Raw genomic sequence first — 22,609 nt, forward strand, 5'->3', positions numbered from 1 at the left:
AAAGGTAGCGCGAAATCGAAATAGTTTCAGAATTTTATCGTCACTAATAAAAAGGTAGCGCAAAACCAAAAAATCATTAAAAATTTTATTGTTACCAATAAAAAAGGTAGCGCAAGATAACAACAGTTACAGAATTGCATTTATTATGACGAATAAAAGGGGTAACGTAAAACCGAAATAATTTCAGAATTTGATTTTTTTACGAATAAAAACAAAAATTCACATGTTATTGTTAATAATAAAAATAATAACGCAAAATTGAAATAATTTCAGAATTTTATTATTACTAATAAAAAGGATAGCGCGAAATCAAAATAGTTTCAACATTTTCTCGTCACTAATAACAAGGGGTAGCGCAAAACCAAATAATTTCAGAATTTTAATTTTTTACGAATAAAAAAAAGTTCAGATGTTATTGTTTATAATAAAAAGGGTAGCGCGAAATCGAAACAGTTTCAGAATTTGAATTTTTTACGAATAAAAACAAAAGTTCAAATGTTATTGTTAATAATAAAAAGGGTAACGCAAAATGAAAATAGTTTCTGAATTTTATGGTTACAAATAAAAAAGGTAGCGCGAAATCGAAATAGTTTCAGAATTTTATCGTCACTAATAAAAAGGTAGCGTAAAACCAAAAAATCATTAAAAATTTTATTGTTACCAATAAAAAAGGTAGCGCAAGATAACAACAGTTACAGAACTGCATTTATTATTACGAATAAAAGGGGTAACATAAAACCGAAATAATTTCAGAATTTGATTTTTTTACGAATAAAAACAAAAATTCACATGTTGTTAATAATAAAAATAGTAACGCAAAATTGAAATAATTTCAGAATTTTATTATTACTAATAAAAAGGATAGCGCGAAATCAAAATAGTTTCAACATTTTATCGTCACTAATAACAAGGGGTAGCGCAAAACCAAATAATTTCAGAATTTTAATTTTTTACGAATAAAAAAAAGTTCAGATGTTATTGTTAATAATAAAAAGGGTAGCGCGAAATCGAAACAGTTTCAGAATTTGAATTTTTTACGAATAAAAACAAAAGTTCAAATGTTATTGTTAATAATAAAAAGGGTAACGCAAAATGAAAATAGTTTCTGAATTTTATGGTTACAAATAAAAAAGGTAGCGCGAAATCGAAATAGTTTCAGAATTTTATCGTCACTAATAAAAAGGTAGCGCAAAACCAAAAAATCATTAAAAATTTTATTGTTACCAATAAAAAAGGTAGCGCAAGATAACAACAGTTACAGAATTGCATTTATTATGACGAATAAAAGGGGTAACGTAAAACCGAAATAATTTCAGAATTTGATTTTTTTACGAATAAAAACAAAAATTCACATGTTATTGTTAATAATAAAAATAGTAACGCAAAATTGAAATAATTTCAGAATTTTATTATTACTAATAAAAAGGATAGCGCGAAATCAAAATAGTTTCAACATTTTATCGTCACTAATAACAAGGGGTAGCGCAAAACCAAATAATTTCAGAATTTTAATTTTTTACGAATAAAAAAAAGTTCAGATGTTATTGTTTATAATAAAAAGGGTAGCGCGAAATCGAAACAGTTTCAGAATTTGAATTTTTTACGAATAAAAACAAAAGTTCAAATGTTATTGTTAATAATAAAAAGGGTAACGCAAAATGAAAATAGTTTCTGAATTTTATGGTTACAAATAAAAAAGGTAGCGCGAAATCGAAATAGTTTCAGAATTTTATCGTCACTAATAAAAAGGTAGCGCAAAACCAAAAAATCATTAAAAATTTTATTGTTACCAATAAAAAAGGTAGCGCAAGATAACAACAGTTACAGAACTGCATTTATTATTACGAATAAAAGGGGTAACGTAAAACCGAAATAATTTCAGAATTTGATTTTTTTACGAATAAAAACAAAAATTCACATGTTGTTAATAATAAAAATAGTAACGCAAAATTGAAATAATTTCAGAATTTTATTATTACTAATAAAAAGGATAGCGCGAAATCAAAATAGTTTCAACATTTTATCGTCACTAATAACAAGGGGTAGCGCAAAACCAAATAATTTCAGAATTTTAATTTTTTACGAATAAAAAAAAGTTCAGATGTTATTGTTAATAATAAAAAGGGTAACGCAAAATGAAAATAGTTTCTGAATTTTATGGTTACAAATAAAAAAGGTAGCGCGAAATCGGAATAGTTTCAGAATTTTATCGTCACTAATAAAAAGGTAGCGCAAAACCAAAAAATCATTAAAAAAGTAGAATAAAACTGAAGTAATTTTATACTGAGATCTGATGCGATGATAAATAATCGTGTGGATCGTTGAATGGGTCAGGGCCGGACGAAATTAAACAACTTGGTATGATTAACAACAAAAACTTTATTTAAAAAAATTTTGAATACAACAACAAATTAGTCGAACAGTAATTCAATATGTACAAAAAAAATATTATTATTATTTAAAAAAACGACATTACGAAACATCTTTCCCAACGTAACTTTGTAATACGCTCATTAATTGAAGTCTGACTTCCAAATTGACGTCGTCGGGTAATTTCCTCATAAAAGGAACCAAAGACATCAAAAATTTTTTATTCCCCATAGGATCGTCGGTTTTTTCCTCGTCTTGCGCATGCGCCATCTGCTCCAGCACCTGCGCCAACTTCTGATTCGTTGATTCTGCGCCGTCGTCTTTAGTTACATTCTGAGCTAGATTGTTCGGTTGCAGCTGGATCAGCTGCACGGGCTGCAAAGTACCGAACGACGGCATCGAATTCATACTTGGTGGGATTTTGACTGGTTTCGGAGTTATAGGAGGCGGGGATGACATTTGCAACAACGTTTCTTCTTCTAATTCATCTTTTGTTTCATTTATGTAGATTATATTGGAAGCGTTCCTGAAATATTTCTTTCGATAATCGAATTGTCGGTTTTGCCACTGTTTCCTCACCCTTAGTCCAATTATTGAATCAGTAAAATTCAATTCGACTATTGAAATACTTTTTTTTTTCATTACAAGTAAATATTTCGAAAATTTCGTCAAAAATATTTATTTCCTATCATCTCTGGAAAATAATTAAACTTGACAACGTTGCTACGAATCATTCTAATACACTCCGTTTGGTATATCGTATCTTTGAAGTAAAAATAAACTTGGCAATAGCGCTATGAATTGTTTAAATTCGTTCCGCTTGTCGTGTCGATCATAACCTCATTTTAAATGACAATTAAACGTATTTAGTTGAAAGAAATATCATTAAATGTTTCACTGTTATCTTTTTCTGCGTGTAAAACAAAAAAAAATATTTCACGAACTTCCTTAAAGAAACATTTATTTCTGAAGTAGAATTAAACGTGGCAACATAGCTATAATTTCTTTATTGCACTCAGTTTGATTTATTGTCATGACGTTAGTTATATATCAAAATATTTACTTGTAAAATATAACGTTAAATATTTATTATTTATAATTATTTAAAAAAATATCGTTAAAAAGTTCACTTACAATAGTTAATTACAAATATTATCTTTTTTATGTATTGTAATTCCCGCGAAAATACCTTAACCTACAAGAATCCGTCCTGTTTATTATTGATGGAATAAGTTACAGCGTTGCCGCTTTTCATTTACGAAATATTTTAAATACGAATTTTAATGGTTTATTGAAATTTTATTAAAAAAAATAATTTTAGATAATCTAATCTCTTTATTTGGCTCTCGATATTGATAAAATAAGACGGGACGTATTAGTTTTTTACTGAATTACTATTATAAACGAGACATTCTGTATAGTACAAAAATTTGTGTAGGTATATTTTGCGTAAATTTGAAAAATAACTGGATGAAATTGAAAAAATATCATAATTGTCACTTCAAATGACAGTTACATGGAAATAAAAAAAATTGAATTTGAAAATTAAAAAAAAAAAAATAATTATTGTATATTTTACTTACTTTCCTCCTAATTCCATTTCTTCTTTAACATCCGCATTCCTATAAACACATTTATTTGCACTTAATTTTTTTTTTTTTTATTAAATTTGCACTTAAAAACTCACTTTTTTGCAAAAGGTGCAAAAGGCTTGAGAAAACTCAATAAATCATAATAAATGTATTTCTTCCTTTTTAAAACTATCCCGTTATCCTCATCGTCCTTTTCTTTTTTCAATATCCTCATGAAATTATCCTTAAGATTTTTCCATTTGAATTGAATTTCTTTAGCTGAAAAAATATGTTACACGTATTTTAAATATATCCGGCAACAGTGTTTAAAACTGTAGAGAAACGCCAAACGCCTCGATTGCGAATATACCAGCTTAAAATAATAAAGGCTGGTTGACATCAATAAATACAGCGTCAATGTTATAATCTATTTTTTATAATGAATGAAAACTATAATAATATTCACCTATAGCTTCTCGTTCTACTTCATTACAACTTTCCCAACGTTGTTGTCCGTACAACTTTTCGGCTATAATTTCCCACGTCTTTTTCTTCATTTCAGATGTTAATTGTGTATGATTGGGATATTTGTTATCATAAAGTAACGGATATTTTTCTACTTCTTGTATTAAATCGGCAGCGTTCATTTTTCGAAGTATATCCATCTGTTGTGCATCTGTAAATTTTAGGTTATGCGCCATATTTTGTCGCCACGAAACGCTCACGTTATTTTCACCACTGACATTGCTCGAGAACAAACGCCAAGCTATCGGCGTTGTACGCTAGCTGAGATTTGTTGTCGCAGATACATCAGTGGTGTCCCACTATATTTTTTTTAATTTAACTTTTAATTTATTTAATAATGAAAATGTCAATTTTTGTCTGTTTTTTGAAATTGATTCTCTATCAAAGACACCATTAATCGTAACTTTTATAAAAGTAATTTTATTTTATAACACATAAAATTCAATTCGAAAGTAGACTTTATTTAAATATATTCATTGAGGTCTTGTTAATCTTATTATAATACTAGTCAATTTACATAAATACATATATGTAGAATTTCTGTCGTAATGAATAATGCAATATGATAAATATTAAAAAGAACGTATATTATTTGGATATTATATACTTTTATTGACAAGGCTATTGAAATATTTAGAATTTATAGAGACTGTAAAATATGCCACAAAGCAGATCAGACATAAGGAAATTGTAGAATAAATGAAAATTTAAAGGAACAGAAGGAGCATAAATTAGAAAATTGTACATCAATACATAAATGTACATGTACAACATACATAAATAATGAATAACAGATATTTTCGTGAGAATTGGAACAATTGCTATACAATAAATCGAAAGCTTCTTTCTATTATCTAAACAGTTACTTCACTATATAAATAAAAAATAAAGAAACTCATAATTCCGGATTTTTTTAAATGCAATAAACTTAAAAACATTATATTAGGTATTATTTTGTTCAGACATTTAGATTATTAAAGCTTTTGATTATTCCGAAAAGGATTTTCAATATTTTTATATATGTATTCATTAATTTGAAATAATAAATATTTTCTTTATTTATTTTTACCCGCCGCTGAAATCCCTTGCCTTCTACACATACCTAACTTTACATCGTTGCCACATTACTTTACATTATTCAAAATCGATGGATTTAAAATATGATAGAATATAAAGTATTAGAGAAACTGTTGTATAGATTTATTAATAAGATGTTGTTGAGTGTCCCGATACAAAATTAGAAATTATTTCGTTCAAAAATTCTATTTGAAACGTCAATTTTGTGTTGAATTAAAGCGACAACACCGCCGCTCAAACGACAGCAAGTAAACATGGCGCCATGAGTGAAAAGCAGTTGTCAACTTATATAAAAATAAGTGATTCTTTTAGTTTATATTAACATGGATAATAAAAAAAGTCCTATACGTAGAGCAAAACGTTCAGCAAAAGTGTTGGAAGATAATTTCTGGGACTGCAGTGTGTGTACGTTTAGAAACACGGCGGAAGCTTTCAAATGTTTGATGTGTGATGTTAGAAAAGGAACTTCGACTCGTAAACCTAGAATAAATCCACAATTAGTGGCACAACAGGTAGCCAGTCAATTTCTACCAGCAACCAGTAACCAAAAAAAGGAGAAAAAAGATAAGAAATCTCTCAAGAAGCGTCGTCATCCACCCCGATTGAAAAATATCGATAGGAGCAGTGCTCAAACAAGGGAAGTTACAGTTAATAGTGTTACAGTTGTTATTACAGAATATAAACCAAAAATTAAAACTGCCGAAACTATATCTAGTAGTAGTTCTTCGGATCATGGGTCACAGTCGGAATCCAGCATGGACGCGAGGTGAATTTCATTGAAAAACTGCACTTGTATGTATATATATATATCTGAGTGGTATATTGTAGGGTGCAGTGACTCTATTATCGAGGACAATGACTTGTGACGTCAGGTAATAATGCATTTTGAAAAAAAATTGAATTATAAATTATTTTTTTGTATAAAAGTTGACATTTATTATAAGAGAATATAGAAATTTACATTTCATAGTATAATTATGATAAGTTTCAAAGTTACTATTAATATTTTGTACAGGTACGTGATTTTTCTAACCTATAAAGGTTCGTAGCATCGCATTCATTTATAAAATTCATATTTAAGCTTTAAATTTCACCCTTGGAATGGAAAAATTGTTTTTTTTTAACAATAAGTATTTAACTGTGTTTTTTGTTTCAAAAAATCCAGAAGAACAATATAATTATGATTGAAAATCGTTAATATGATTCTAATTAATGATTTAGAAGTATTTTTCGACCGTCTAATCATTATTATTGCCTACCTGAAACTCAATTAACCATTTTTAGTAAATTTTTTGATATGTCTAATTATCAATTTACTATATTGATAAGTAGACATGTTCCTTCAATAAATATTGTCTTTATTTAACAAATTTATTTATTCAAACATTACTTATAACACATAAGTAATCGAGGTTTTGTTGAATACCATTCGGAATAAGTATTTTTCAAAATTTACACATTTCGGAAAGTAATTTTTGACTTTTGAGTAATTGTGAGGTTTCATTGAAGCTTTATTATAATTTTTCTTTGAAAAAATCGCATGCCGAAGGACTTTAAATGTATAATATTAATTATTTTAATACCGATTCGAAACTAACCTCAAAAATGTAACTTAAATTGATGTAGGGTCCATTGGGGTGATAATAAGATGTAACAAAAATTATTATTTTGTTCGACTTGGTACTACAAAGTAATTAAAGACGTTTTTTAATGAAATTAAGAAAATAAAACAAGAAATTGCTTTTAAATTAAATTATAATTGAAATATTGAAATAAAATTTAAATTTTTTTAAATTTGAAGTGATTTTATCAATTTATTTGTTAACTAGGGGTGCAAATGTTATTAAACTTCATATATATATATATATATTAAATGACGTGGAAAACTAGATAGTTTAACAATTTGTATACATTATAATCATCACGAGTCAGTTCTACGACAAACCACCATCGTATTTATATACATTTTGTCAATTGCTGAGGAGATAATGCTGGTTATTATTCATCCTAATTTCTCGAACTTGTTATTTATATTGTCGTCGACGCAACCTTCGTTAACTGCGGGTGATTTTCATCCCCCTAGTTTTTTCAGTTTTAAATCACCACACCTGTTAATTTTGACTGATAAAATGTACTGGGTGCGCAACTAAGAACTGATTTTTCAGTAACGGATTGTTTACAGCATCTGGGAAAAAAAATTATAACAAAAATGGCCCCGAAAAATACGTGGAAATTATTTACACAATTTCAGATCTATTACAGTGAAAATAAGTGAATTTTTTCAAGTATTACCCAATTAAGTAGCATTTTATTTGAAATAATCGAATTCTTCAAAAAATTCCGCGCATTTTCCCCCCTACAAGTTTCAATTTATCTCTTCAAATAAACGATAGGGGAGAGTGGGAACGTTTTTTTGAAAAATTGATTGTAAGTCCGGTTCTGCTTAATCGATTTTTATAAACTTGATGTCGTTCGAAAGGACTTTTATCCAGCAATACGTAATATATAAATTCCACGCTATTTAATCACAAAAGTGAATGCTAGAGGGCGTTGTTTCATATCTTCTAAATATTGTGATTTCTCTTTACGAATTTAACTGAATTATAAAAGTTTGAGTAGGTTTTTTAAAAGTGGGCTTAATTAACGTTATATTAGCGAAAACCGAATGTCGATATCTTTTTTTCTTTTCGAGATATCTTAAGAAATACGTTATAGCATCGATCATTATATAAATTAGATCTATACACGTTAAATATTAAAATAGTATAAAAACTAATTCATAATAATGTGGATGACGATTTTTTTTGAGGCATTTTCGTCGTTTGACGTCCATATATTGATTCTGCGTTGTAAAGAAGCGGTCGATTAGGTTAAAAACCGTTTCGGATTTATATTAGTCGCGTTCAGTACAATTTGTAACGAAAAAACAAACAAAACAACACGAAAAAAATGATACTATTTATCCACAAGTTCACTTTTTTAATATCACCCAATCGACCCTACGAATTGATCATCAATTAACTATTTATTTGTGTATATAATTGAATTGATGGTAGTAGGTGATAGAAGTTTGATTTGTTCAATATATTTCGTATCTCTAAAAGATTTTGACACCTTTCAACTGTCAATTCCTGTCAAATTTCGATTTTCATCATTTTCGACATATTTTATGTGTCTAAGTCGCGTTTTGAGATGTTTTTGGTCATTTTTAATAAATTTTATGCATAAACTAGTCGAATAAATGTCTTGTGTTATTTTTTTTGCGAAATAGAAGGTCCAAATTAGTCGTTTTATTATTATATCAGTTTGAATCTTTTAGAGGCACCCTCGTATATTCAATAAATTTATAATTTGAGTAGTGTTTTCGCATTTATGTCCACTGCCTATAAAAAAATATGCCAAAAGTTGTTCAAATAATTTTTTTACTGCTAGATTTAAATGATTCATAAAAATTATTCTTGGCCACCCTGTATAAATTTAATTTTATAATTATTTAACTGGCCCCGGTATAATTTATTCGGAAACGTAATCGTTATATCAAAAATATTTTCGGTAATATTAACTTAGGACGTTTGTTTTCAAATTGCCGATGATTCAAAAAAATTTCTATTTCGAAAACTAGCGTTATATACACTACACGACAATTCAAATGAATTAGTATTTTTAGAAATGTTTTTTTTTTTCATTTTTTGGGTAAAAATATCGATATTTTACTATCTTTTCCACATAACCTAAATTTTTGACATGTTCCAAATGTGTTATATCGAGTATTTTCAAACAATTATATGAAAATTAAATAAAATTCTCTAATGTTCCATTTTCATATGAAAACAAAATTGAATAAAATATACCTTATTAAAAATGCGTTTTATTAATACCAATAAATTCTTTACATCCTAAAAAACCATAACATACAACTTAAATTTACTGAAAACGTGGCAACTCCGCGCTAATCTACAACTGGAACGAGTAGTGTCACTTAGCCGCCATTTATATAAAACAATTATTAGTAATTCAACATTCATTTTATTGGACTAAATAGTGATAATAACATATTAAAAACCACAGTTACTAAAAAATATTTCTTAGTTAAAAATTTGTTTAACAATTTTTTTTATTTTAACGTTTCGAAATTCGTGTTAAATTTATCAAAATGATGATGTAATCAGCCGACTTCGAGGTAGGTCTCGTTCGGACAAGATCGGCTCATTCCCAAGTAACATCCGAATATTTGAAAACAAGGTTCTCAAGTTTTGGGGAGATATGGTATTTTCAAGGATATTTATTCCTCAAATATTCATTTCTTTATTTCAAATCAAGTAAAATAAAAGTGTAAGCACTGGGATAATCTAATCTAGCGAATCAAAATAATTTTTACATAAACTGCATTTGCGACATCTACTGCGATTGCTTGTTACTAAGAGTTCAGAGATGAATAAAATACGACGCGCATTCCTGCATGATTTCTAACATAATCAGTGTAAAAATATTTGATTATTTATTTTATTTTTTAATAAAAAAACCATAATATAGAACTTAAATTTACTGAAAACGTGGCAACTCCGCGCGAATCTACAAGTGGAACGAGTAGTGTCACTTAGCCGCCATTTATATAAAACAATTATTAGTAATTCAACATTCATTTTATTGGACTAAATAGTGATAATAACATATTAAAAACTACAGTTACTAAAATATATTTCTTAGTTAAAAAGTCGTTTAACAATTTTTTTTATTTTAACGTTTCGAAATTCGTGTTAAATTTATCAAAACGATGATGTAATCAGCCGACTTCGAGGTAGGTCTCGTTCGGACAAGATCGGCTCATTCGCAAGTAACATCCGAATATTTGAAAACAGGGTTCCCAAATTCAGAAGAGAAAATTTAAGATATGGTATTTTTAGGGATATTTATTTCTCAAATATTAATTTCTTTATTTCGAATCAAGCAAAATAAAAGTGTAAGCACTGGGATAATCTAATCTAGCGAATAAAAATCATTTTTACATAAATTGCATTTGCGACATCTATTGCGATTGCTTGTTACTAAGTGAGCCGTGATGAATAAAATACGACGCGCATTCCTGCATGATTTCTAACATAATCAGTGTAAAAATATTTAATTATTTATTTTATATATTAATAATTATTTTTAGGTATAATCTTTAGTGATTGTGGGAGATTTAGATTGGGGATTTAGGGAGATACATTTTTGAGAGTTGGGAACATTGTTTGGACGTCTACCAAAATATACAGAATGACACCTGCTTACTATGTTAATTAAATTACGTCATTATAACAAAATATGTCGATTATACGTATACGGGGTATAGTCCAGAATTATTCCACATTATTTTTAAACAATATGATTCTAATTATTAAAAAAACATTGTTTCGAGTCTCTATTTGCAGTGTATTGAACATTTTCGAAGACTAGTTAGTTTTAAATTTTAAATTGCGTCTTATTTGTTAAATAGTACTCGTATATATATATATGACGGGGTTATATTTTTTTCAATCACCCTATATAATTCCGGTTTTTAACGAAAATATACGAAAGCGTGTTTTAATTTTGGGGTACGTTCCCTAGTTTTATATAAAGTCGATTTTCATAGCGTTCTCGTTCCGGTATGCGTATTTCTAAAAGAAAAATGGACGTTCCGCTAACGGCATCTATACCGTCGCCGAAGGCTGATGCAGAACGAGTCGGTGAACGTTCTCGTAGAGGACCGACAAAGGTCCGTTGTCAAGGAAACTGCAGCACATTTGCAACTACAAAAAATTGATGACGTCATACAATATTTACGAGATTTAAAGTTATAGTTATATAAATAAGTTTACTTCATATTGTTTGGGGGTAGAAAATAATAAAAATCACTCCCAAAGTTAATTATTTAAAAAATATAAGGATATACGAAAAAAATTCTGATAAAGTCTTGAAATTTTTCATAGAATCACTTTTGACGTATTTGAAATAGAAAGATTAAGAAAGTAAACCAACTCGTTCACTGACATAGACAGTGAAGCCGGTCCTGTTGTGTTAAGTTAATAAAAATATAAATTTTGGCGGAGGCGCCGGGTCCAAACGGGTTCTGACGTTCTGGATATGATTGAATGAATTACGTCACACGAATTTTAGTACTTCTAAACCACCCCCACCAATTTTTTTTGTTAAGAAATTTTACATTATAAATTTTTTTCAAAAAAAAATATCTCCTAAAATCGTGTAACGGCAAGTGAGGTATGGAGCCAAAGGAATACGACGAGATCCCGCACGAGCGAACAGGCGGCAGCGGGCGGCCCAGTGACAAGTGCTACCCCCTACCCAATCGTCCCCGATCCCTTTCCCGGCGCCACCCGACTACCCACCAGCCGCCCCCGACGGACAACTTTTTATGTTGTGTGTACTAAAGGGGATAGTACGAAACGAGACCGCCTTAAAGAGATAGACTATAACGTAAAAATAGGAAAGGAAATTTTCATTTATTTGGAAAAAAATATCAAACGTTGGTGGAAAATACTTTAAAATTATGATTCATTTAAAAAAATCGATTTTTCATCATATTATCTTATGGTGTATTCACCCTCGTCAAAATTTGTCACACCTACAGGCGAAGACATTGTTTTAGAGCAAAAAAGAAGAAGAAAAAACTTAAAGATGCCATTATTGCTTCATTAAACAATAGAAATTAATCCAAATTATAAATTATTTCCCTCATCAACTCATATTTATACTATTTTCTTTATATCTTAATAGTAATTTATTTAATCAAGAAATTTTACTACATTTGACAACATATTACAAACTGCTTCTAGTAATCTAACAAATTATCAAAATGGCCGCCGTGGGGTAAATAAATGATTCTGGTTGCAGATTTATTTGTTAGTTTCAAGACATTATTTTCAGTTTTATTCCGAAATACCTTCTAAAATAGTTGCTATTTAAACAAGTACGAAATTTCCTTCCGGTAACGTGGTTTTCTTGGTACTTTTCGACTATACAATGCTGTACGTTGTGTACTATCTATTTAAGATTTTTTTTTATTCATAAACGTATAATTGAATGAAAAATCATTGTGAAAATGCATCAAAGAATAAACCAAAACATCACTTTTACTTGTAAAACAAAAAAAAATCATAAATCATTAGTATAAAATGTCCAGCCCAGTTTTCCGGATAGGAATATCCACATTTTCCGCCGTTCCGACATATCTCCTTTAACAAATGGTTAGAGAGAGAGGAATCGTGTGAAAAACGAACAGACGCAGATAGATATATAGTAAAATAGGGTTGAAATTTAGTCCAGGAAAAATTAGTTTAGAATCTGAATTTTCTATAATATTACATTGAAATAAATATTATCGAAACCGTCACTTGTATTTAAAAGAAGAAATTATATTTGTATTAAGCCAACCAAAATGCAGGACCAGAATTTCAGTTCGAAACTTTGTTGGATAATCTTATTATCTGCGTACACAATATCTATTTACACATATTTTATCAATTAAATAAATATTAAATGTTTACACAAATATAACGCCCTTAAATATAGATAACACTTTATACATTCTCATATAAATTGTGTTTATATTAACAGTAGTTTAATTTTTCATCTGAATACGAATAGTATATTTAATAATTACATAACATAATGTATCTCACAGTTTTATTTTTATTTACTTACGAAATATTTCGTTTTATTCACGTATATTCAAATATTAGATAACTACATTTATTAACTGACAGTACCACGCTCCTAATAGTAGGCAATACATTATACATTTCTATATAAATTCTCAATACTGTAGAATTTATGTGTCTGATTTGTTTTAAATTATTATTAAAGAAAACAACATACTAATTTTTCGAGATTACTTTACACAAAATTTAAATATTTTTGATTAAAAATTATGAAACTAGTTTAGCTAAACCAATATTTCCTGGTTTACGTAAAATGGAAAATAGGGAAGAAACCTAAGAGAGAGAGAGAGAGGGAAAGAGACGCCTATTCCAATCTGCCAACGTATTAAACAGAGATAAATTCTTAGTAACAACCCCATAAGACCGACAAAGTTAGATTTATAATATAGAACGAAAGGATATAAAAAATTATACGCGGTTAAATAAAAGTAAACTATTTTCTTAAATAACAAAATATCTATTAATAATTAATATTTGATATCACTTGAAAAGTAGAACGTTGAAAGGAGATATCAGTCGCATACGAAGTAATTATTCACATATTGCCAGTTATGAACGTTTTACGCAATTAAGTTAATACTAATTTTAAAATTATGTCAACGATAACTTAAACGTTCGACGTACATTTGGATAATTATTATACATGATCACGTACATGGTGGTCCATCAGAATATATAAATTATCGTTAGATAACGATGAAGATTGTATGAAACTTTACGTCTACAAGAAATAAATCAGAAAATACTGATTTTAGAGAAAAAAGTTCTTAACAGAAAATGAAGTTCATAAAAAGCTCTACAAAAAAGGTTAAATACATTTTTTACGTAAACCTATTATTTTGACTGTTGTAAGCCAAAATGTCTCGGCAGATGTCAAATCTACTAACTTAACCTAACTTAATCTTAAAGTGTGTAAGCGTGAATTTGTCTCAGTCGTAACAACGAAAATAATAGGTTTACGTAAAAAATGTATTTAACCTTTTTTGTAGAGCTTTTCATGAACTCCATTCTTTATTAAAAACTTTTTTCTTGAAAATAGATAATAGTAAAATTATAATAACATTGAAAGGTGCTGGGGGTAAACGGTTTCCAAAATCCTTTTGGAGATTATTTTCTCTAATTAAGGTCAAGCTATGGCGAAAATTTTAGCAGAATAGTTTTTCTTCACTATCAATTAATTAATGAATTATTTTGTTCAGTGTATATTTCTTAAAGTTGTTGTTTTCGTTATAATAATTATTTTACTATAATTATTTATTAGCAGTTTTATCCCTTGAGATTGTTAGTTTGTTCAGTTGCTTATAACTAAAATAAATAAAGAAACTTTTGTCGATCTTTTATATATCTGGATTTCATCTGTCCTTGGAGCAAATGCTCACCGGAACCAGATGTCCTGCGACTGCAGAATATTCCTGATGTATTTATGAACAACGAACGTACCTAAGTTTTTTATAAAAGGCTATTTCTAATATAAAAAATATATATATTTAATAACCGTATTTTACTCGGTACGAAACGTAGATGTAGAGAACATTTAGAGGTGGATAGTTATTCTAAAGAAGTTAAACCATATAATTAATATAATTGCTCGTAGGCGTCTGGGAAAAGATGGCGACTCAACGCTGCAGACTTACATACATGCTATGCGCATGTCGAATAATGGAACATGCTCAAAAGCCCAATTGTATACATAGATGTTGAATATAACAATTAAATGTTTTGAAGAATAATTAGAATTTTTATTTATTTAAAATAATATATGTATATACATATAAATAATTCATAAAAACAAATGGAAAAAAAATTAACTTAACCGTGCGTGATTCGAACTCACGACATGAAAATTATTATTTCAAGCTTGCGGAAGATGGAGCTTCTCCCACTACATTAGCAACGCTTGCGCATAACTGATCGAGTCTGAATAAGTGAGATGGAAGAATATCCTTATCAATTACAGCATTTTGCTGTATAATAGTATTTGATTTAATGGAACAACTACTTCTATTTCTAAATCAGTTTGGTGGCATCGACCTTTAGGACGAAAATGATATTTTTAAATTCGTTCCCGTGAGCCCGTATAATGTAACGCGCATGTACTTAATAGTAGTCGCACCTTATCTCACCAGCTGTTTCATATACCTACCTACGTAAAATTCGTTTTACATATTATAATGAAACTAGGGGCGACATATATATATATATACATATATATATATTATTTCCAATATAATGAGGAAGGATTTCAAATGATAAGACAAAATAATTTTTTTTTTTCGAGTTCTGGAAAAATTTGTTAATAGTAAGGCGTGCAACGTAAACATATCATTCGAAGGGCAACAACCACCGTAGCTAGGGGTGAAGACGAACCGTCATATATTGCACTTGCAGTAAGCCGGGGGTGTTGCACACCCTCCTGTAGGATTCCCGGTGCAGCGCCACAATGATTGATGGTAGCTAGCAGGGGAAACACTACCCCTAGAAGATAAATTGCACCCTTTGGCTTCGACCCTTTTTATTAAATAATATATGGGCTGAGGTGACTAAAAATATTTTGAGGAAAAATAGTATTTTATATATTATGTTATAAAGAAATTTTTTTTAATTTAGATTTGGCAATAGTGATCGTTACTACACGTATGTCAATCACCTCATTAGAAAGAGAACATGGATGTCTACGTGGTTATTTTTCTAGAAAAACCATTTAATGATGTTATTCACTTTCTGTTCATGTTTCTAATTATAAATTGTTATGTTTTAATTATTTAGAAACTTATTTTTTCGAAAGACAATGCTCTCAACATTCAATCAAGTGAATCATAACTCTGAATCTAGACTGTGAAACTATGTTCGCTTTTGAACAACGTTGCCAGATTTTCAAAATATTTTATAAATTAAGAAATTGTAAAATATAATATAAAAGTGAATTATATATAATAAAACTTAAAAAATAGAAGTTTTAGTTGTTCTGTGATGTAAACATATAATTATCAGTAGTTATTTAAACCGCTTTCAATGATAGGTTATCTTGCGATTCCAAATATTTCAAAAATTTTAGCACAGAGTATAATAGGATCGTTCTTGGAAGAATGCATATTCAGAAAATCTTGTGAACAAACATGCGTCTTTGAAACACTCGGTTTTTAAATATTTTTAAATTATGTTCTGCGAACAAAGCCGATATGAAACCTCGGGGAAATCATCTTCTAAATGTTGGTACTCGTGTAGTATCAGCTTTCGGCGTTGTCGGATTTATTATTGTAAAATCATACAGTTGTGTAAAAAAACTCTTATTGTGTTTTTCTTTTGAATTTTATGTATCACTAACTATCGTGTGAAATATAATGGTATTTTAACTATTTGAGAAGAGTTTCGAACACTGCGTCGTGATGAAAAAGTTTTATTAAATAATTGCGAGATATAGTATCCCTAGTAACTTATTTTAAAAATCACGATAATTGTAACTATTTTTATAAGCAATGTAAGTAATAAATAGCTTTTAAAATACACTATTAGGTCATTATATTTTAGTGTTAAGAAAGTTGAAATAATTTTATTCATTTTTCAACAACCGGATAGAAATTACAACATGGCAACAGCGTAAAACATCTACTATTTTGTTGTAAAAAACTAATGGCGCCATTATTGGTGGAATTGGTGTTGAACAAAGTATAAACTTTTAATAATTTTTGTATGGTTTTGCTAATGTTATAAGGTGAATTGGGAGTTATGTATTTCACCACAAATTTGCCGCGTGTTTTGTGAATTATTCGATAAGATTGTTAAGCTACTAATTTAAAAATTTTGATTGTTGAGGTACTAAAAGAGATAATTTTTCTACTGTTAATTCCAATACAGTTTTGTGTGGTCCCATGGATTATAACGAGTACGAACCCGTGGCCCATTTAGTCTCGCTTGAATTACATATATAGACAATACTCGTAGGGGAGACACTACGTAGGTATGCAGGATATATTGTGGAAATTGAGACTCCCACCAATTACTGGATCAGTAGAAATTCAAAAGACCCTATTATATTTTCAAAACACCATCATACAGTTGATTAATTTATTTAAAATACTTGATTTAGTCGTTCTTATACTTCATTATGGAAATAGTAAGTATACTCATTAGTTTATATATTCAAGAAATGGTTCATTTCTCACGCTTTTCTAATGGTTTAATAAAAATTTTCATAAATTGGTTTGTTTTTACTCATTTTCCTGTCGATTTAATAGAAATTGTCAAAAATCAGTTCATTTGACACGTTTTTATAATTTAATGGAAATTTTCAAAAATTGGTTTGTTTTGATTCGTTTTTTAATGATTTAGTAGCAGTTTTCAAAAATTTCTTTGTTTTTACTCGTTTTTCTATTGATTTAATAAAAATTGTCAAAAATCAGTTAATTCGACACATTTTACTATTGACTTTATAAAAATTTTCAAAAATTGGTTTGTTCTAACTCGTTTTTCTATTGATTTAATAAAAGTTTTCAAAAATTGCTTCATTTGACACGGTTTTCTATTGATTTAATAAAAATTTTTGAAAAATCTGTTCTTCAGACAGGATTTTTAATGATCAGTTCAAATGTTAACCAAAATTTGGTTTATTTGACACGTTTTTGTAATGATTTAATAAAAATTTTCACTCGTTTTTCTATTGATTTAAAAATTTTTCTCAAAAATGGGTTCATTGGGCACGTATTTTTAATGATTGTTTCAATACTTAAAATTTCTAATTTCACTTACCTTTTCTTTGGTCATCGGAGATTTGTTTCCGTCTCATATCGAAGAGAACAGGATAAAGGACTAAAGCAAGTGGTAAAAGGGAAAAAATAAAATATCGTAGACAAAAATTTAGTATTAAACTTTATTAAACTCAATATTAATAACAGGTATGTAACAAACAATCATTAATGAATGTTACAAATACATAATCCTATTACTATCACAAAAAAATTAAACATGTTCTGAATTAATAAAAAATAAAGTATCAATCACACTTGAAAATTGCCTCGAAATAATAAAAAAAAGAAAAACGAAAAAAAAATACATCAATGTGTGAAAAAATGCCATTTAAATATTTAATTTTTTTTAAATGTCAGATTAACAGCTTCCGATGTGTGGGTCACACAAAAATGCTGTTCAATCCTTGTTGGTGCAAACAAAATTGGCCTTGAAGTGAACAAAAGTCTTCCCTTATAAGTAAAAGTCTTCAGTACTCTGAAAATAACAAAAAAATGGATTCCCATAAGTAAAAAACTCCAATAAATCGAATTTCTAATTAATCAAAACAAAAATATTCCAATTTTTCAAATCAACGTTTCCCTATAATGGAAAATTCAATCGAAACTACGATGAAAAATTAGAAATTTTTGTGCCTATTTCGGTATTTTCATTGACAGGTCAAAGAGCTTCTCTTTTAGCACATATTTTGGTTTCAAAAGAGCCATAAGTCACTTGATACTAAATCTGTAAAGTGAGGCGGACGTAGACAAACAGAAAAACTTTTATGTGACCTGTTTTTACACTTTTTTTCAACTAGGAACATTTAGACGGTGGTTAAAATTGATACCCTCTGTATATTATAAGAGCAATTTGTAGCACAAAGTTGTACATCCCCTGTATGCAACAAATTTTTCAATTTTCCCTAATTTTTTTCTAGAAAGACAACCAAATATACAGCGTGTCCCAAAATAGTTTCAACAATTGCACTAAATATATAGTATGTCGCAAAAGAAAATCAACGATTAGTAAAATGATAAAAGACCAATTTTTTTCTAAAAAAAATCATCAATTTTTGTACTCACTTGATCAAGGCACTCATTGAGCAGCCACTGTCTTTTCCTCTTTTGGATCAATGACTTCCTTCTTCACATCCTGACCGGATTCGCTCCCCAGCGACGTATTTTCGCTAGTAACTGTCGGATTGTCATTTTTATTGTTCGAATTTTTGTTCTCGGACGTCGAATTCTTGTTTCTGTTAAATTTAGTCCTCCTTCTATAAGCGAAACGTTGCGGACTAGGTTTCGGTTTTGGTTGGATGGCCGTCTTGTCCGGATCAAAGAAACAATCCAAGATTTCCAAAAGCTCCTCCAGATCTTTATCCTTCGCGTTGGCTACCTGAGAAACAAATTTCAAAAAGTCGTATGGAAGTAATAGACCAAAAATCAAATTACCTCGCCTTTAATGACCTTCTCTAATCCAGTTTTGGCGCCTGATTCATAAGCAATTTTAAGTTTGTCATAGTTTATATTGTTTTCGGCCAGGAGTCTTCTCAAATATGTGGCGTGTTGTCGTTCTGATCGGCTAGCTCTCAAAAGAGCCCCAAAGACAGGCCGGAATGTGTTTTGTCGTTCTAATAATACCTGAAACAATTGATTTATAATAAAAAAATTACCAAATATAGAAAAAAAAAATACCTTAAAAACAGCGATTTCTTCCTCTTCGGCATCAATTGGATTAACGTAAGGACATACAACGTCCATCAAATGCGATTCCCTTCCTGTACAATCCTTACTGGAACTTTCTCCTTCTAATTCTAGTCTTTCGCCTTGCGCTAAATGAGCAGCAATGTCAAAAGATGCTCTGGCGCGGTCTACTGCACTGTTGAAGTGCTCAGCACCTCTATTCAACAGTATTTTTGACATAACATGGAGATTGAAAGATTTGGTGGTGTTGGCACATTTCGCTTGGGCAATGTTGTAACCATTAGCGAATCCTTTAACGACTTTTGAAAACCTGTAATAGATATTTCACTTTTCTGGATTCAAATATATACAGGCATTAGTCAATCACATTGAAACAGTTCAGAATTACCTAAAAAGCTGTTGGAATTAAATAAAAAAGTTTGAATGAGATGTACGATGCAAAAGTTTATTTATTACTGGTCAAATTTTTTGAAAAAGTTGACAAACCCACGCTTTTTATAGAGAAGTAGTTCAAATGTACCATTTTATTCAACCATAATCAATGTAAAATATAAAATCAATTTTATATCAAAGTAGTTCAAATGTACCATTAGGCATGAGTTCATTTAATACTGGTCAAAAATATTTGAAAAAGTACAAAAATTTAAAAAAAAAGTTGAAAAATTAAGAACAAACATCTTAGAATTGAACATAATAACAGAAAGGCTGAAAACAGTCCTCTAATTCAACATAAACTACTTGGGGTATTTCTAAGTTCCATAAAAACAACAAAAAATGATTTATATAATTGAATTGATTGTAGAATTAGTACAGGATTGCATAAAATAAAAGCAGACAATATTTTGGGAGCAGTTACAATGTGGAGAGGAAGTTGACAAATTAATGCTTTTTATAGAGTAGTTCAAATGTACCATTTTATTCGACAGTGAGTAATGTGAATTATAAATGCAATTTTATCTCAAATGATATGATTTTATAGCGCGAAGTAGTTCAAATGTATCATTAGGCAAGAGTTCATGAAATACTGGTCAAAAATATTTGTAAATGTAAAAAATTTGCAAAAAAAGTTGTGAAATTGATGCTTGTTAAAATATTAGATGTACTGATAGGAAAAATTGACGAACAGACATCTTCGAATAGAATAAAATTTACAAAATAGCAAAAATGTTGGAAACAGTCCTGTATATAGACTTAGGAGATAAAATTAATTACAAAAGTAAATTTATACAAATTAGTTCACGAAATTTATGTTACACCCAATAGAAATAACGATATCTGAGTGAGCCAAAAAGGATATTTTATGTTTTAACATCCAGTATTAAGTTAAAAGCAAGTCTTTAAAAAAAAAGCCTAGATTTATTACAAATTTATAAATTCATATGCACATTGTTTATAAAAATCAAAATATATCTCGATTTATTAACAAAGGAACAACTAAGTTTACAAAATCAAGTTATACCTAAAAAATTTTTAAAAAAACCATTAAAAGAAATGTTAATGTATCTACAAGGACAAAAAATGTGGAATAACTAGATTCAAGTAAAAACTTTTTACTTCATATTGTAAAAACCAAGATTTTTAATTACATTTTTATAATTTTGAAATGCTGTTCATAATTTTAATTACAACTAAAAATCGCTAAATTTAATATCTTGATAACAATTTATTTTGTTTCACATATTACTATAAACAAAATCTTATCTATGAAAGAATGTAATTTTTTTGTTTATAAATAAAAAAATAAGATAAGAAACTGATATTTACATAAAAAATTTTACCTTTCAATCAAAGAATATCTTCTGAGGGATTCCAAAAGCATACCGGGGGAAGCTTTACGTAGTTCGTAGTAAATAAGTATGATGCCATCAACGTCGTCTCCCTTTGCAGCTTCTAACCATTGCAAGAAATCTTGCAGAGCCGATATTTCACTCTTGGTTTTAACGAATTCTTGAGTATTCGTATCCCTTAGACGTCTGTAGCGTATTGTATTAACCACCCTAATACCGTGTCTGCGGCTATATATCGGATTCAGGTCCCCAAATGGCATAATATATTGTGAAAATTTCGAATCGGGAGTATAAGCAGCTATCTGAATAATTTCATCGATAAGTCGACGTCCTGTAGTGTCTATACCCCATCCAACTAGCCGGTATTTTCCAAAAGGGATACCCTTAGCGGGATTTTCAGGTACAACAGACACCGAACTCTCATCGCCAGAGTTTGAACTCTCTTTTTGTACCATCCTAACTTATTTTATATCTATAACAAGTATAATATGTTAATTTTTCTTACTAAAACGTTAAATTGACAAAACTGCACAAACATCAAACACGTGGCGATGAATTTACTAATTTTGTACTGCCCCACCCAATCCAGTCGGAATGTTAATAAAAATAATTATAAGACATAATCGACTTACCACAATATCAAAATCTTCAGACTATCAGATACGTAAAAAAAGACTAGAAAATAACTATTTAACCCGCGTTGTATACGCTTACTACCTTGGAATACAAATTGTAAATTAATTAGATTTATGTACGAACTGAAAAATGCATCTTGCACGTGTGGTTAAATATGTAGGTGGGAAATGTGCGTGCGCATGCGGAAGACGCGTCATTAAGCGCTAATTTTAAATAATAAATTTTTATTTAATACATACCGCAAATATAAAAAATCCTTTACTAATATTTTCAACTGTGACAAGGTAAATCCATAAATTTATTTAACAATCGAATTATCAGTACGTTCTAGATTCTAAAAATCGACCAATGGTAAGTTTCGCAGTATATATTCATATGTTTGACAGTTCTCACTTTCATTTGTAGTTCTATGATTTTACTTCATTTCATCAAAAAATATATAATTCATAGTATCCCGATCCGTATATTCACTATTTAAACAACCATATATTTAAATTATGTGAATTTTAAAAAAT

At 29.1% G+C, this 22,609-nt stretch overlaps 3 protein-coding genes across 4 annotated transcripts; 1 reads left to right on the plus strand and 2 right to left on the minus strand.

Annotated features, from left to right (window-relative positions):
• Positions 1-2,359: 2,359 nt before the first annotated feature.
• On the minus strand, positions 2,360-4,691 carry LOC130445375 (uncharacterized). 2 transcript variants are annotated; one of them, XM_056780967.1, is made up of 4 exons: positions 4,408-4,691; positions 4,058-4,220; positions 3,954-3,992; positions 2,360-2,896 (listed from the first exon to the last, which is right to left on the minus strand). In XM_056780967.1, exons 1-4 carry the CDS (start codon positions 4,640-4,642, stop codon positions 2,473-2,475), a joined length of 861 nt encoding a protein of 286 aa, XP_056636945.1. In that variant the 5' UTR covers positions 4,643-4,691; the 3' UTR covers positions 2,360-2,472. The 2 variants fall into 2 exon arrangements, with proteins under 2 accessions (XP_056636945.1, XP_056636944.1); XM_056780966.1 differs by having other exon boundaries at positions 2,362-2,896; positions 3,954-4,013.
• A 1,094-nt stretch (positions 4,692-5,785) lies between these two features.
• On the plus strand, positions 5,786-9,405 carry LOC130445732 (YY1-associated factor 2). Its single transcript, XM_056781569.1, has one exon. It carries the CDS (start codon positions 5,867-5,869, stop codon positions 6,311-6,313), a length of 447 nt encoding a protein of 148 aa, XP_056637547.1. The 5' UTR covers positions 5,786-5,866; the 3' UTR covers positions 6,314-9,405.
• Positions 9,406-18,078: 8,673 nt separating this feature from the next.
• On the minus strand, positions 18,079-22,299 carry LOC130445751 (maternal protein exuperantia). Its single transcript, XM_056781595.1, has 6 exons — positions 22,091-22,299; positions 21,450-21,930; positions 19,663-19,981; positions 19,420-19,608; positions 19,051-19,363; positions 18,079-18,463 (listed from the first exon to the last, which is right to left on the minus strand). The coding sequence occupies exons 2-5, from the start codon at positions 21,911-21,913 to the stop codon at positions 19,064-19,066; spliced, it is 1,272 nt and encodes a 423-aa protein (XP_056637573.1). The 5' UTR covers positions 21,914-21,930; positions 22,091-22,299; the 3' UTR covers positions 18,079-18,463; positions 19,051-19,063.
• Positions 22,300-22,609: the final 310 nt, after the last annotated feature.

The sequence above is a fragment of the Diorhabda sublineata genome, chromosome 6 (genome assembly GCF_026230105.1).
Source record: "Diorhabda sublineata isolate icDioSubl1.1 chromosome 6, icDioSubl1.1, whole genome shotgun sequence".
NCBI lineage: Eukaryota > Metazoa > Arthropoda > Insecta > Coleoptera > Chrysomelidae > Diorhabda > Diorhabda sublineata.

Excerpts from the sequence above, each read along its gene's own strand:
- LOC130445375 (XM_056780966.1), bottom strand. The coding sequence starts at position 4,642 with ATGGCGCATAACCTAAAATTTACAGATGCACAACAGATGGATATACTT. Across the intron at positions 4,221-4,407 it reads AGTAGAACGAGAAGCTATAG|CTAAAGAAATTCAATTCAAA; the intron begins GTGAATATTATT and ends ATATTTTTTCAG. Across the intron at positions 4,014-4,057 it reads TTTGCACCTTTTGCAAAAAA|TGCAAATAAATGTGTTTATA; the intron begins GTGAGTTTTTAA and ends AAAAAAATTAAG.
- LOC130445732 (XM_056781569.1), top strand. The coding sequence starts at position 5,867 with ATGGATAATAAAAAAAGTCCTATACGTAGAGCAAAACGTTCAGCAAAA.
- LOC130445751 (XM_056781595.1), bottom strand. The coding sequence starts at position 21,913 with ATGGTACAAAAAGAGAGTTCAAACTCTGGCGATGAGAGTTCGGTGTCT. Across the intron at positions 19,609-19,662 it reads AAGAAATCGCTGTTTTTAAG|GTATTATTAGAACGACAAAA; the intron begins GTATTTTTTTTT and ends CAATTGTTTCAG. Across the intron at positions 19,364-19,419 it reads AGAAGGTCATTAAAGGCGAG|GTAGCCAACGCGAAGGATAA; the intron begins GTAATTTGATTT and ends TTTGTTTCTCAG.